Source organism: Cyprinodon tularosa, unplaced genomic scaffold (assembly GCF_016077235.1).
Source record: "Cyprinodon tularosa strain WSP-4 unplaced genomic scaffold, ASM1607723v1 ctg267, whole genome shotgun sequence".
Taxonomy (NCBI): domain Eukaryota; kingdom Metazoa; phylum Chordata; class Actinopteri; order Cyprinodontiformes; family Cyprinodontidae; genus Cyprinodon; species Cyprinodon tularosa.
Genome location: NW_024038971.1, coordinates 1222961 through 1239530, shown reverse-complemented (window position 1 = coordinate 1239530; position 16570 = coordinate 1222961). Strand labels below are relative to the sequence as shown.

Sequence of the window (16570 nt, the reverse complement as noted above, 5' to 3'; positions counted from 1 at the left end):
TCAGTCAAGCAAAATGGGATTTTTATTCAAGTAGGAAACATTCATCTCATCCTTTGAGGGAATGTCTTTGAGCTAAAGTGCACTTATTTATGAACTCTATGTCCGTTCACACAATGTAAGATGTGGGTCTTAGTGAACTGGGGAAGTACATTATCTCAACATTTTGCAAAAAAAATTTTTATGCCAGTAAATACTTCTACATTTTATCTCAATAAAACAACAAACTGTAATATATTATTATCAGCTTGTAATGTTGCCAAAACACTCGTTGGTTGAGATGTACCATAGACCATGAAAGTTGGGGAGAAAATCATTGGGGAAGAAAATTCTCTACTCAGATGAAACCCTTAAAGGAATAGTACACCCAAAACATGATTAGCCTTCATTTTCTACTCACCCCCCATGCTGAACAACACTCTGGAGTACTTTTTTGATATCTCAAATGCATCTGGAGATCTGGGAGGCTTCTTGCTGTCTGCTGACATTCAAATAATGGAGGTCTATGGCGCCCGAGACAGAAAGGTCCATAAAAGTCCATAAAAACGTGTCAATATTCCTCCATACTGCTCGTCCAATGTATTCCAAGTGTCCTGAGTGGGTAGCGTCCATAATTTACTCGAAACGAAGTCATTTAGAATGTTTTTAGAGCATAAACAGTAGTGTATAGGATTTCCTAATAGCGCCCCCATGCGCGCTCACGGCGCTACGGAAGCCGGCAGACCAAACCAGCGCATTCAGCTCGGCAAAGAACTCATGCTCTTCCTCAACACTGAAGTCCTCAGACATTTTTCTTTCGTTGTTTCTTTCTTTGCACAGGTAAACAGCACATTTCTTCTTCTACGCTTGCATTATCGGCAGAGCAGACGCTGAATGCGCACTTCCTTCCGGTTTGGTCTGCCGGCTTCCGTAGAATCGTGAGCGCGCATGGGGGCGCTATTAGGAAATCCTATACACTACTGTTTAGGCTCTAAAACGTTCTAAATGACTTCGTTTCGAGTAAATTCTGGATGCTACCCACTCAGGACACTTGGATTACATTGGACGAGCAGTATGGAGGAATATTGACACGTTTTTGTGGACTTTTGTGGACCTTTCTGTCTCGGGCACAATAGACCTCCATTATTTGAATGTCAGCAGACAGCAAGAAGCCTCCCAGATCTCCAGATGCATTTGAGATATCAAAAAAGTACTCCAGAGTTTTGTTCAGCATGGGGGTGAGTAGAAAATGAAGGCTAATCATGTTTTGGGTGTACTATTCCTTTAAGCTTTTTAGCTTTGGTGCAAATGTAATGCAAAATCTCACATGGTCAATATCTAAATATAACTGAGAATTTGTGCACACTTAAAAACTATTGTTTACTAAAGCTGTGGATCCAATCTGGCTGAAGCTGAGCAATTTGCAAACAAGAATGGTCAAATATTTGAGATCCTGATGTGCAAAAGCGGGAAAGAAATAGACTTGCAGCTGTACTTGCAGATAAAAATGTCATTACAAAGTATTAAACTAGGGGCACTGAGTATTAATGCATCCAACACTTTGGGGATTTGTAATTTGTAAAAGAAAATTTGTAAATATTTGAAAACTCCTGAAATTTTACTTATTTACCCACTTAAAATTTAATTAAAAAAAATTTAAGTATGCAGTTGCAACAATGCAAAGTCTGAAAAAGTTGTGCGGGTATGCATGCTTTTGTAAGGGGATATATATCCCTGCTTCATAGTCAGTTATTATTATGCCTAAGTTGTTTGTGCTTGTGGGTTATTCACAGTTCTTTTAAATAATGCTTGCTTTGTTTACTTTGTATGAAGTCTGCAGCATGATCAGAGTACAGCTGTGACTTTGTGATAATGTACTCTCAATGGCAGTTCTGCAAAAAAAAAAAAAAGAAAGAAACACATACTTCCTGATCAGCTGACTAACTGACTGCACTTTCAGTGTGCTCTTTTGTGCCTGCAAGGCATGGTTTCAAGAGATTTGATGAGGCAAGTCTTACCACATCTTGCAGGTGTGCCTGACTGTCAGCTTTTTACACAGATGCACACAAATGCATACCACGGCTTCCTATCTCTACAAGGACTCTGCAGTCACACATTACTTTCATTATGTTTTTTTCACTGTTGATTTCTTTGACCCTGAGCCATACCCTTAACCTGACCTCACCTCAACCCAGTTCACATAATAGTCCTGGTAAACCTAACCTGTAACAGTAGTGAATAGTACTCACAAAGTAAAATTGGAAAAATTCGCCTTATACTGTTATAAAGGCTGGAGCATACATCCACACATACACACTCTTTTATGCAGTGCTAGCCCAGAGTGTGCTTGGCTGACTGGCAGTGCGTTCACTGCCACAATGTGAAACTAGGCCCAGCCCAACAGCTGTTAAAGCTCGAGTGTGTCCATTCACCTCGAGAAAGAGTTGATTAATGGCCTTGCCAAAACGACACTTCCCCTGATGGAAATTCATCTTTATGGCACTTAATAATGAAATTCATTTATATATTAATATTCCATTTGCTACTTTGGAAACCCATGTGTTGGAGTCAATCTGGCAGAGATATTTGAATATTTGATACTAAAAGTTCTGGATGTTGCCTGGTACTCATTTAGTTTTCAGTTATAGCAATGACTAACATGGGAAAACAGTTGGATGTTCTGCAGCAGCCATTACAAGAAATTAGTGGATACATGTATCAAGGGGAATGTATTTGACAATATTTTTTCATTTTTCATGTTGGAAACTGAATTGCTGTTATAAAAAAGCATGCCATTATAACTTTTCTTTATTTCAAGGACACTGCATTTTCAGCTTATTCTGCACTGACCTCTTGTATGTGTCCCATTTCCTTTGTGAAACCTTACCCTTAATTTATACCACTTTGACCTGCTGCTGTAATGGATGTAGCTGCCATTTTCACAGTGGATCTCAACTATAGTTGGAGGGAAAAGCTGAAATAATACATCCCTTTATCCAGCTAAGGTCTATCGCTGAACAAATTGCAGGAAAGACCAATGAGCTTATGTTGGATCACTGGTCAGACAATCATGATGGCAAAGGAAAAAGGAGCTGTGACATTACTAGAAGCATTAGCTAAAGGCTTATGGAATTACTGGGCCATGTAAGGGAGCAGTTCCGATCACAGAGACCTTTAACATGCTATACACTAGAACATGTGCAACACTGTGTGCTATGTGAGTTCTTGAATGTGAGCAGTAATGAAAAGTGACTAGAGGGAGGTTATAGTGGGATCTGACAAGTGTCCAGGAATAGCTTGGCCAATAAAGTCTCCTCAGGGGCAGACCTACACAATGACTCAGCCGTGTAAAATGTTTGACGATGTTTTGGCGAAAATGCATACCTTCACTTTATAAGGAATTTCTTCTTGTGCTTTACAAGCCATCTGTTAGAGTGTTAACTAAAAGTTTTCACAAGGGCTTCCTTGTTGCATATGAAGTCAGACAGCTATTTTAAGATGTTATTACATAAAAATCAACTGCATAATTCTCATATGTTCCATCCAACTTCCTTAGACTTGATTTTATACCCTTTCTACTCTGTAACTTGAATAAAACAGAGAGATTCAATTGAATTGCGGTGGGAGATATATTTTTCATTACCAAAGGCTGACCATTAATCAACAGGGACTTTCTAGGTTTATTATAGCATTTCGGGTATTTCCAGATGGGGAAGTAAAAAATGTTCTATGGGAATACAGTCAAACTGTTTGGGTGTTTTATATCTGGGCCCTCTACGATATGTGGAGTTGGGAAAACAAATGTTTAGCTAAAATACTGTAGATATGGTGTTTTACTGTAAGAACATTAGTAAATACAACATTTATTCCCCTGTATTACTGCTATTACATTATCACCTAAAGCAAGACGTTGGCTCACATTTCTTAGAACTCAAAAGTCTGATAACCAGTCTAAAAAAAGCAAAAGCCATGATATGACCTTATGTGGTCACACTGCAATAAACTATGCCATGAATGCACTTTCTTGTTTTGCTTTGTCTTGTGTCTGTGTCTGTGTGTGCGGGATGAGTGCCAGGACATTCACTTAGAAAATTCTCTCTTCATAAGTACTAAGTGCAAAATTTTTGCAATTGTTTTACAAGTATTCATCCATTGTTTCCGTGTAGGATTTATCAAGCAGGCAGCACTAAATACTTTGCGTGCTGACAAAAATGCACCAATCAAGTCCAGGAGATCAGTTAGCTCTGATCCTTCCCCAAAACAGGAAAGCAGATTTATAAGTGATGTAAGCGATCCATAAAAAATATTTTCAAAGGAAAAGCTCATTTTAGAAAGTGTCCCTAACTTAATAAGTAAAGCATATTTCTAATGATTCTACTGTTTGAACTTCTTTTAAACCAGTCTAAATAATCAATGAATATCTGTAAAACGAAAAAGAGAAAACATATCAGTTAATAGAATTACTGCATAATTGAAAAAAAAAGCACTTGATCTATCTCCAGCAGTGCACGGGTGATGCAGGAGGACACTTGAATCTTAAAAGCAAAAATTCTCACTTAAAAAATATGAAGGATAAATACTAAGGGCCTGAATGTTAAAAGGTTTCCACATTATAAAACACATGCAGAGAAGATCAATGAGCAGACAAGCAACTTCCCCAAGTATTACATTTTATCTTTTAGATTTATTGTTAGCTTTTGATTTAATGTTAGCTCAGGTTGCCAGTCTTTCACAGGACTATTGAGAGACATACAACCATGCACAAACACACTCAAGACTAAAGCCAAATAAATTAATAGTCATGTTTTTGAAATGCGGGAGGAAGCCAGAGTACCCGGAGACAACAGATGCATGCACAGGGAGAACATGCATACTCCATGCAGAAAGCCCCCAGACCGGCAAACCAGAACCGTCCTGCTTCAAGGAAACAGTGCTACAAATTATTTCCAAGAAATGTAAAAAAAAAAGAAAGGTCTTCAGTCCCAAAAGCTGCAGAAACCACAGATCAATCCTTAAAAAAAAAAAAATTTTGATCGGAAGGACTCCCAAAATATTATTTGTTGTATTTGTTAAATGAATCTGAAGACAGTAACATACATCATACATCTATGTGTAAGGCCTTTTTTTTTTTCTTACTGCATTAGCTTTCATCTAAGGCTGCGTTCACACTGCAGGCCTTGATGCTCAATTCCAATTTTTGTTCCAATTGTATGTGTTCTACTCTGTGAACTGTATTCACACAACTTAAGTGTCCCGCATGCGCAGTAGAGGACACAATGACATCACAAGCAAGGGTGCTCTCTGTTTACAGAAGTAAACATGTATGGTAGAGCTGGAGCTCATCTAGCTATCGTTAATTTCTATCCCAACCTCAGCCGGTGCATTAAAAAAACAATCTTTTCAAGATGGGTGAAAATAAAGACTGCTCTCTGCATCATCGTCCTCCATGGTTGTTGTTTTTCTTCCAGCTTCTGCTTAGAAAAACGCAAAATCCTGACCTTTGTTGAGCATTAATGACATTCCGTCGGATGAATGCGACCTGGCCGGTCATACACAGATCGCATTTGTAACGATCAGATTCGTAACAAATTCAGGACCACATAGCCAAGTGGCCTGGGTCACATTGGAAAACATTGGATCTGTGTTGTTCAGACTGTTATGAAAAGATCAGATACAGGTCACTGTAGTCTGCTATGTGAACGTAGCCTAAGATTTAGGCCAATTTATTTGTGTGACGCTACAATGTGAAACTTTACTCTTCAACTCAGTCTTAACTTATAGCAGACAGCAAAGCAATTCAACCATTTACCAAATATATGCAACTCTGCAGCAATTAATACCAGCTTTTGTCAAGGCTTTTTAATCATACAAGACACCATAGAGGCAAAATAAAATCTAAACTCCTTTATCTTATTTATTCAAACATGCTGATAGATTTAATTAACATTGTTTTCAAGATTTAATTTCCAATACAGCATTTGATTCGTCGTAAGCTTACACAGTGCATGAAGTTAATCAAGCATGTCGGCCCTTGCACCATTTTAAACACCACCAAGGTTGTCAATAGACAAATCTTTATGTTCTCAGTGTTTCTGTAAATTATAAGGTCCTGTGTGACCATGTTTTCCCATTCCAACTTACAGGGCTCTGAGCATCAATAAATGTCTGATGAAAATCAAGCTTCTCACCGGCCGGTCGTCCAATTATGCCCCAGTGTTTACAGCTCCATCACAGCAAGAGCCTAAAAGGGAAATCTGGGTTGCACCTCCCTCTTATTCAGATGCCTGCCAGGGCCTGTTAACTTTCTGGGCTCAGTGAGATGTAAGAGACTCTGGGAGAGCACAAGAGGCTGCGGGTGGGCCACAATGCCGCTTTTCATCAGCCTCACGCCAAGGCCAGCTCTGTGGTCAATGCTGTATGAAAACGTGGATATGTTCCCAGATGGATAAATGGAGATAAAAAGAAAAAAAGAAGAAGAGATAAAAAAGGGTTTCTAGAACTAACCAGAGTTAGATATAAGAAGCTGTCCATCTATATATCAATACAAAAATCCGAAATTTGTTTTGTGTTAATGATCTTTTCAGTGGGCATATGAATAATTATATTTTAGATTAGTTTTTTTACATATTAAATTAACTTTAGTCGCTTGGGTTTTTACACCAGCAAGATTGGGCTTTGGAGTAAAATGAGTCTTATCAATGTATTCTAGACTAATATGTAAAATATAAAGAACTTTTTTACATTTATCATGCAGCAAGAGACATTTGTAGACTCTAAAAATGACAGCTCAGCAAAATCATGAAAAAGTCTACCCAGGGTTGTCTTGAGTTATTCACAGATCCTGAAACACTGGAGTCTAACCTTTCCAATGACATCAACATTGTTAAAATATAAGTTAAGAAGATATGACTATTTGAATTTTGATCCTCTCCAAAGTAGTTTAACCAAAAAATGACACTTTTTTCCTGAAGCCAGTTGGGCAGGTGACAAAAGCAGCTAATTTGAATAAGTTTTATACAGCTTGCTGTAATACCTCCTTCAATAGTGCTTGTCAACATAGGCGTTACAGTTTGTCAACAAACTGCAGTATTTCTAAGCATAGGTAATATTAAATAGAATAGAACTTATTTATCTCAGAGCGGAGTATATGCTTTCACATGTAAAACATATATATATATATATATATATATATATATATATATATATATATATATATATATATATATATATATATATATATATATATATATATATATATATATATATATATATATATATACTGCAGTCAACTGGCCCCCACCATGTTACAATATATTTACAATGCCCAAGGCAACCAGGAGGCTTTTTGCATGCATCTTTATTGGGATCCAAAACATTGGAAAGGGCTTTGTATCATTGAATTTCTCTATTTGTTTATAATTGAATTGATAGAGGGTGTTTTTTTTCTCTACAAGATGTAGGTTTTTTTTTGGTCAAGGTAGGATATAAATAAAAAGCAGAGTGACAAATACTACTTAGTTACTTAAGTAGTTGGGCTTGTAAAACATTTTCTTAAATCAGCTAATCCCTTAGACCTGTGCTTTGCAGAACAACTGCTGTGTTGCTGGTTCCTTTGTTTTAGAGTAATTAATTCCCAAACTTCACAAAGCATATAGTTATTTACAAAGTCTTTTTTGCTGACCACTCAGAATGAATAATTAGTGGATAACTGGAACATAACATGAATAGACAATGCATCTAAATTTGCTGATTTAAAGGTTTTTGTGAGTCTACTAAGAAGAAGAAACATATGTAGCTGTGTGTATTGCATGTGTTTATTAAAATATATGCATGATTTTAAAACCCAAGAAAACATTAGCCAACTTCTTGAATTTTCATTATTTGACTAATAATGGACATTCTTCAGGTTTAGAAAAATCAGTCTTTCAAATGCTTTAATATGATCAAGTCTGAGAGAATAGTAAGATGTACAACAGAGAGGGAAAAAGAAAAATTGAGATTTCAATTTATTTGATTTAAGTTTATTTCTAAAGCGCCAATTTATAACATATCAGGCACCAGCATGATCCAGATCATACAACCAGATTGGTTTAAAGTTTTATTTATCTAAGGAAAACCAGTTGATTGCTTCGACTCATTGACTCGCAGGCAATCCCTCACACCAAGCATGCATGTACTGTAGCAACGATGGAGAGGAAAATGCCCCTATAACAGGAAGAAACCTCCAGCAGAACGAGGCTCAGTGTGAACAACCATCTGCTGAGGTTGGGGTTTAAGGAGACAGAAGTAGACATACAGAAATAAGAAGATATATGAAAGACAACTGTCAACCAGCTCCACATGCAGCTACGGCCAGGCAGACGAGCTCTGAGCCAGCTCCCATGTCAGAAGATAAAAGAGAGCACAACCAGTTAGTCGCCGTCAGAGGAGCAGGACTACACTGAACAACAGGCCAAGCTCCAACATCTATAAACAAAGGTGTTGATAGCGGCAGCATGGCTGATATTTCTCTCCAATTCAATAACTGTTTCTCTGTCATACTCAACTAAAGCTTTCAAAATGGGCCAAATGCAAAAACACTTGTTTTTTGAGAGACATCAACAAACTTGATTGTCAAAATTTGGCAATCAATAATAATAACCAATACATTTTAATAACCTACATTTTATAAAAGGACTCTTTGGAGATAAATATTAAGTTTACAGAAGGGTGCAAACACCATGCAAATAAATGATGTCAAAGCAAACTCAAACAGTCATGCAAACATAAAGAAGCTACTGACAGAAATAAAAAAACTAAGTTAACACACTAGCACAAAAAACACATGCAAAGGAAAAACAATGCAAAGGAGGATAGATGCACTCATTAGCATTAGACAGCAACAAATTGTTGACCTTCTGCAAACACAAAACCCACCAAAAATACATATTTTAATCTTATTCATTTGTAGCCCTATATACCAACATACCTTTGCAAGACATAATGGCTTGTTGAAAGCCTGTTTTGCATTCAGTTTAATGAGAAGAAATTGACCATGTGTCGAGTTTTATTTATTCTATATAAATATTTCTAATTTTTGCAATTTTGCGCAGATGAAAGAAGGAAATTCAAGAAACCTCTTTGATAGGGAATTTAAATAATAATAATAAAAAAACTCAAATTTTTTTTTTTTTTACTTTACTATATGAGTTCAATTTAAATCCATCAAAATGAAGTGACTGACTAATTAGCTTCTTTTTCAAAGACTCTGGTCCAAAGACTATAACTTCTGTTTTGTCTGTATTCAGGAGCAGAAAGAGTCATCCAGGTTTTTATGTCTTCAAGACATGCCTGTAATCTATGTAATGGGTTAGCTTCATCTTCATCAGCATAACAGATTAAATTATTCCCATGCTGTCTAATAATTCTACCGATTGGGAGCATATATATATTAAAGTTGGTCCTAACACTGATCCCTGTGGTACTCCACAGGTAACCCTGGAGTATGAGGAAGATTTTTAATTAACATGAAAAAAACAGAAATCTGTCAGTGAAATACGACTTAAACCAGCCTAGTGCTGTTCCTTTAATTCCTATAAAAAGAATATTATGATAAAACTCTGTCAAATGCAACACTGAGATCTATCAGGATAAGTACAGATACAAGTCCATTATCTAAGGCCATGAGAATATCATTAGTGACTTTCACCAGAGCCGTTTCAGTGCTATGATGAGCTCTAAAGCCAGACTGAAACTCTTCTAAAAGTTCATTATGGTGTAAGTGGTCGCACACTTGTTTGGCAACTACTCTCTCAAGAATTTTAGATAAGAAAGGAAGATTGGATATAGGTCTATAATTGACCAAGCGATCTGTGTCAAAAGACGGTTTCTTATGTAAAGGTTTAATTACATCTATCTTTAAAGCCTAAGGTAAATATCCTTGTAACAGGGACACAACTAAAAGGGATTTGGAAATCAGAGAGAATACTTCCTTAAATAACCTGGTTGGAAATGGATCTAATATACAAGTTGAAGGCTTAGATAAAAACAAAATTTTGCTAACTCTAAAAGAACAACTGATCAACATTCAGATTCTATGGCTATCTCATATGCTGCCTCACCTTCAAAAGATAAACAAATCCCATTTAGAAGGGCTCCAAATATCTTATTTTTTTTTTTTTTATAGAATCTCTCTTATTTATAAAGAATCCCAGAAAATCATTACTGCTAAGAACAGGTGGGATGGACAGTTCAACAGAGCTATGGCTATGGGTGAGTTTGGCAACTGTGTTAAAATAAATCATTCTTATTCTCCTCTATTAATGAGTAAAAATGTGCTGTTCTTGGTTAATGAAGGGTCATTTTATACAGCAGAAAAAATTTTTTTTAGACTAGGTAGGTCTAGGTAGGTCCAATTTCCTAGCAATTTTGCTTCAAAGTGTTAATATCTGCATTAGCTTTTTATTTTTAAAGTTTTTCTTTTTCAAGGGGGTCATGTCCAAGGCATTTCGCAGGAGACTAGGAATCCATTAAGAAAATCATCAGTTTGTGAAGGGGAATAAATTCAATACAGTAAATTCACTTAAAGTGATAACAAAAACATATACAAAAAATGTGGCATATTTTTTCTATTTTTTTAAACAAATTTTGTAAAATATAATGGAAAATAAAAGTTATTTTTAAAATTCTTGTCCTTACAAGATTTCATAATTTCATACCTGTTGACAAAATAAGGAATGCACGGTGGCACAGTTTGTAGCACCGTTTTCTTGCAGCAAGACGGTCCTGAGTTAGATACCCAGCCCAGGGTCTTTGCATGGTGTTCTGAAAGTTAAAGTTCCCAGTTCTGGAGTTCCTTGCTCATGAAACATCCCTAATAGTGACACCATAAGTTGTTTATTACATTGATCTACCTGTTTATATTCACTCCTGTTATATGAAATTCGATTGTTTGTGAGTCTATAATTTAACCTTTTGTCCAACTCTAAGGCAAAGACTCAAATTTCTGCCATGTGCAAATATATATAGATGCTAAAACTTCTTATGACTTATCATCTATAAACTAATCAGAAATAAACAGCCGCAAAGCAAAGTAAAAACAGTCATTGAATGAGGGTATTTGAATATTTTATTAATATGTAGAAAATGTTTTAAAAAAGGAACTTTATAGTACATGTTTAGGTCAAACTAGAGCTAAATTGAACAGTAATATTCAACATTATCCAACAATAATTCAATCAATTTAAACAGTCAGTATCCCATTTAATCAACATTTACATGTTCATGCTGTCAAGATTTCAGATCACAGCAAGTCACAGGTTCTTGGTAACGCATACCGAAAATGTAAACCAGTTGATTTTTTTATTTTATTTTGTAATATACATGGGCAAGTGTGACTGAAGTTACATGTGTTAAATGAAGAACAATTAAGCAATCAGGTCTGTACAAATGTTTAAACAGTGAATGTCTTTTGGTTTCCCAGACATACCATTTGTTTGTAGCTATTGTTTTTCTATGTTTTTTAAATATTGAATCAAACTGATGAAACTTTACATGATGCGAAAATAAGAGTATTGTTAATTCCTACATTAAATCAAGGCAATATTTGAGGCTCTTTTGAAGTGTTATTTCAGGCATACCTTAAAGATAAAACCTGTTTGCTTTCCTACAAAATGTATAGAAAAAATTACTCTTGTAAAAGATTTTAGAGCCAAGCAAAAGAGCACTTAAATTTGAAAAAAATGTGAACACATTTATATACAGCCAATAAAATAAGCCTGTCAATATTTTCCTCTGTAAATATATTTCTAATCAGACAATTAACATGAAATCCACACTACATGTTAGTAACAACCCAAGTAATACAAATAAATCCAAACAATTAAGATCAATAGACTACATTTTAACTAAAAACGTAAATAACAGAGTAAATGTAACCTATATGTTAGAAAAAGGAGTTATTTAAGTACGTATTTGACATCATGCCCCCCCCAACCCCCCCAAACACACACACTACTTACAAAAAAAGATTTAACTAAAAATGTTTTTTTGCAAGAAATATCTCGTGATGGGGAAAAAAAACCCAACAATATTTCAAAATACTAAAAACCTTATTATTGCAAAGAGTGATTTAATGATTAACAGATGAATTTCTAAACTCTTCAATGTGTCAGTAACACTGATGCAATCTTACAGGAGTGTAAAGAACATCATAGGACAACAAAAAATGAGCCATAGCCAAATGCTAAAAAGTCAAGAAATTATCAAAAGGGTGGCCCAATAGACATTGGTCAACACTCTAAAAAAAAAACTCAAATTCCATTAAAGTTTTGAAGAGAGAATATCATAGCGTGTAGTTAACTGTGATTTTTTTAGACACATAAAACAAAGCTGCTGGAATACCCCGTACAAAGAATTAACTTCAGAATGCTTAGGGCGCAAATCAGAAGCACACATTCAATAGTACTCCAATACAGGAGACACCTTAAAGTTATTATTAACAAATGCTTTTGTCTTAAATAATGACTGTCTCCAAAACTCAGCGGCATCACATATATATTATATTTATTGCATGAGCTGTTACAAGAAAGTTGTGTGAATTTCATAGCTGAGTAGAAGTACATTTATGAGAAAAATTAGCATTTACCTATCCCGATTTAATAAAGAAAATGACAAAACTGGTTTTAATGATTTACAGGCATCTTACATTTTGCATGACAGATGTTTATAGAACAAGAAAAACAATCATTTTCCTTTCAGAAAAGCTGCCAGAACAGTTTTCATCAATGCAAAACCTCAAAGAACAGTAATATAACAGTACAGATAATAAAATTAGGAAACATGTTCATCTACTAGACTATAAATAACTATTGGATGTATATTGCATGAGAGAGTCTGACATCCTTTGACAATAAGATTTGATCTTGATCAAATGGCTTAAAGTTAGAAAAAAAGTGATTCAAATCAACTTTTTAAACTACAGTATATCAGCGGCAGCTTTCAGCCAGAACAACAAATGAATATGTGCACAAGTCATGCTGACCATATTCTAAAGACTTTTGTTGTTCCCGTTCAGGCTCCTGGTAGCATTTCAGTCAACATGCAGTATGCTCCATCAGTCCTTTTGCACAGCAGTGGTTACAAAAATTCAGCCCACAGAAATTCCCAAGAGGGCTTTCTGCATTGGCTTTCTCTAATTGGGAGAGAAAGTGAAACACAAAGTTCATATCTACATAAGTATATTAGTAGGAGTGGTATAAGTAAAGGGAAGGGCAACTACTTTCAATCTAAAGAAAAAATAATATACACAGTATGATTATCTGGTCTACTTTAAATTGAGAATTAACTGAAAGGATTAATTGAAATAAAGAAAACAATAAAAGAAAAAATGAATAATTCAAATATTTAATTATCTATAAATAAGACTAAAACTTGCCTGAATTGCTGGTGTCATTTTCTTTCTGTCTTCTAGTTTTGTTTGGTTTGTCTGCCTTAAATTCAGACAAAAAAAACCTGCAGTTGTTTAACTGGCCATGACCTCTTGTGACAATGTGAACACATGGTTGGTTGGCAAGCTGCAGATTACGTCAACCCCACTTAGAGGAACACACTCTCAGCAGTGTTAGTGGATTCCATTGTTTCGCGAAATAGCTTTAACAGTGAAGTGAGTAGAAGAAAGGCTTGGCTTCCCTCCACCTTCTGTTCTGCTTTCTTTGTTGAGTTCATTTCAGCCAGCTGCGGGAGAGAAGCCAGACTTGAATCTGCACTTTGTCCACACTGACTTAGCTCTGAATAGGGTTTAGTAAATTTCATTTTTCCCTGGCGAATCACATTGACTACAAAAGGCTTAAAATGTGGGACAAATGAGACAGATGTTGGTGACAGAACTGACTGAGCTTTTTTCCAATCAGAGCACCTTTATTACACAGGTCTTTGTTGCATCTTTCAGCACCATCTCTGTGAGCAAACCTAACATCAGCAGCAAGGTTAAACAAATTTACTTAAAAGGGAAATCAAAGAGATGATAAATACCAATAAGCAACTCAATTTGTTCATGAAATTGAATGAACAACAGCTTGGCTGTGTTTCCACTGTCAGTGCGGAAAAACTCTCAGTGGGGCTACCAAATAAATAAAGCAGATGATATTACTCTACTTTATGTAATTTATCTAAAGTAGTCAACATCGCAAATTAAATAAAGTTAATGGAGATTTTGCTGGTGAACTACTTGTTCAATAGTCATTGTGGATCTTTAGTTTTGCTCTTTTTCTCCTGACTCTGATGAGTCCAGTGCCTATCATTGTTTTTTAATCTTAATCGAGTGTTGAAAACCAAGGCATCAAATCATATTAAATAGATGGACCAAGCTACAATTAGCTATAAAAATATATTTATATATGTGTATATATATATACTGTATATTACAGATGCGAGTTTCAAAGAAATACATTGATGATTTAAGTATCAGTTTGTTGTTGCTAAGAAGCATTATCTTTTATTCCTAAGTAATTCTGAGGACAACTTAGCATTTTGAGGAAGGAAAAATCGCTTGTTAAGGGAAACCAAAAAAGTCTTGTTTTCCCTTCCCTTTTTACAGAAGTCACAACCATTGTCATTATACAGATTTAACAAATTACAACATTGTCTCGGGGCAGACTTACAGCAGAAAAGACAGCTTATACTGGAGGGGTGAAAAGGTCGACAGGGTTCGGATGTGGTGTCAAAACTTTTCCGCTATTGTCTGACCACATCCAGTTAACACAAGTTGCAAATTATTAAATTATAAAATTTTCTAGGTAAAATATTAGTAGCTTTGTTTAATTTCTCATGTGTTCAGTCTTCCCAGCCTCACTAATGAGCCCAACACACATTCAAGCCTGCATTTGCAGTCAGAAAGGTGCACATACAGCAGAGATGTAACCCCCCTCCCCCCATATCACCCCAACTCCTTTTTATCCATAACTCTACGCAGGGTGGAGTCAGCCTGCTTATACAGGGACGGATCGTCTCCTCTTACTGCTGATGCTACGGAAGTTGAAGGGCCTCATCTTCATCTCCACAAAAGGAATGGAGAACTCATGGCCTTTCCAGTGGTACCAGTTGATTCCCTGCAACAATGACACACATTTCAAATGCTCTTTTAATATGAAAGGCATTTTAAATCGAAATGCTTTCTTTTCTGGGTTAATAGGCCAGCTTAAAGTATGAAGCTGATTTCTCATAATTATAGTATAAATTTGCTGCATGAACACAATTATTTGTGTTATTTTGCCTTGAGAAATCAGACAAGATAAAGCTGGAAAAACATATTTTCTTAGTGGAACATAAGCGTTTGCGTAAATAGGATGGATTTTTGCCATAACTGAATTATTTCAAGTTGAAATAGCGTCCCAGATTGAAGGACCAGTTGCATCACCATTATAACCTTCTATTCATAGCCTCAGTCTAGCCCTTTGGATCATCATCTCCATCTGTTTCTTCTTATTTACTGACTTTCTGTAAGGATTTTCTTTTTAACTGTTAGCATTTAATCTCTGCATCCGCCGTCTGTGCTTTAACAGGTCGAAAGAAAAAAATAAAAAAGGGCAGAAATTAGTCAAGAAAGGGTTTAAAAACAAAATCACTTATATGTTCCAAATACTATTACCTCTTATCTACTAAAAAAAACAAAAAAAACAAAGATTTGCTTCCGGTGTTGGTATTGTAACCTCAGTATTGTAACAGCAGCTTAACATGAATAACAAAATAAAAACTTTGCTCTGTCAGTGCAAACATTCGGTCATAGCTACTGGAAAGAATTTGGAGGTGTTCAGCAACGTCCTCTTAACAGCTTATGCCATGGATCACATTTTTCAACTGGCAAATCTAACAAGAAAAGCTGCAGCAGTTGTTGTTTCTGAACTCCTCCAGCAGACCACTTAGGATCCTCTTTCATGTATTTTAATTCACTAATAATTAGTCTTTCAATTCAAGAGGTTTTAACCTTTAATCAGTGTGCTGTAATAGCTTCCTTTCATGTCGATTTTCGCAAATGCCAAAATGCACTTTGAAAATGTCAACCTTTTCAAATGAGGACATTTAGTTTAATTGGTGATTGATTCAAATTGAACCAAAAATAACAAAAAGAAAGTCAGCCACCACATCATATCCACAAGCAAAGCTACAGAAATCTCTGGTGCTTTATTCCAGTCGGGCAGTTGGACTCTGTTCACGTCTCATGTGTGTTTTTGCTAAGCTCCTTTTGGCAAACCTGTCCTAGGTTTTTAGGTTTTAGAATATGGGAGGTCCTAAGAATTATCTCCTCTTTTTTTGCAGAGCAATTCTCCACAAAAAGCTACATTAGCCTTTTTGAACATACATCCATGCATTGATTGCAGGAATACTTTGACATGTGGAGATGGTGGGCGGACTGGTTGGCAACCCTGGTATGGAGCCAGAAACTTCCAAAATGATTTTTTGTAAATGTCACATGATTCCTCTTCTCAGTGGTTTTTAGCCATTCAGGAACAGTTGGTGGGCTATATTTGTTGACAGAATACTAATAAATTATAGATAGGTAACCAAATTGATCTGAATGACGGCTTTTGGGACACATGACCAATGAAAAACACAGTTA

The 16570-nt window shown here is 35.8% G+C and overlaps 1 protein-coding gene across 5 annotated transcripts in view; it reads right to left on the bottom strand.

Moving 5' to 3' along the window:
• Positions 1-12324: 12324 nt before the first annotated feature.
• Positions 12325-16570, bottom strand: part of tnr (tenascin R (restrictin, janusin)) — a 267509-nt gene continuing 263263 nt past the window's right edge. For all 5 annotated transcript variants that reach the window (XM_038289296.1, XM_038289300.1, XM_038289299.1 and 2 more), the window contains one exon: positions 12325-15062. In XM_038289296.1, the coding sequence (XP_038145224.1) occupies positions 14943-15062 (120 nt within the window). In that variant the 3' untranslated portion in view covers positions 12325-14942. The remainder of the gene's footprint in view (positions 15063-16570) is intronic.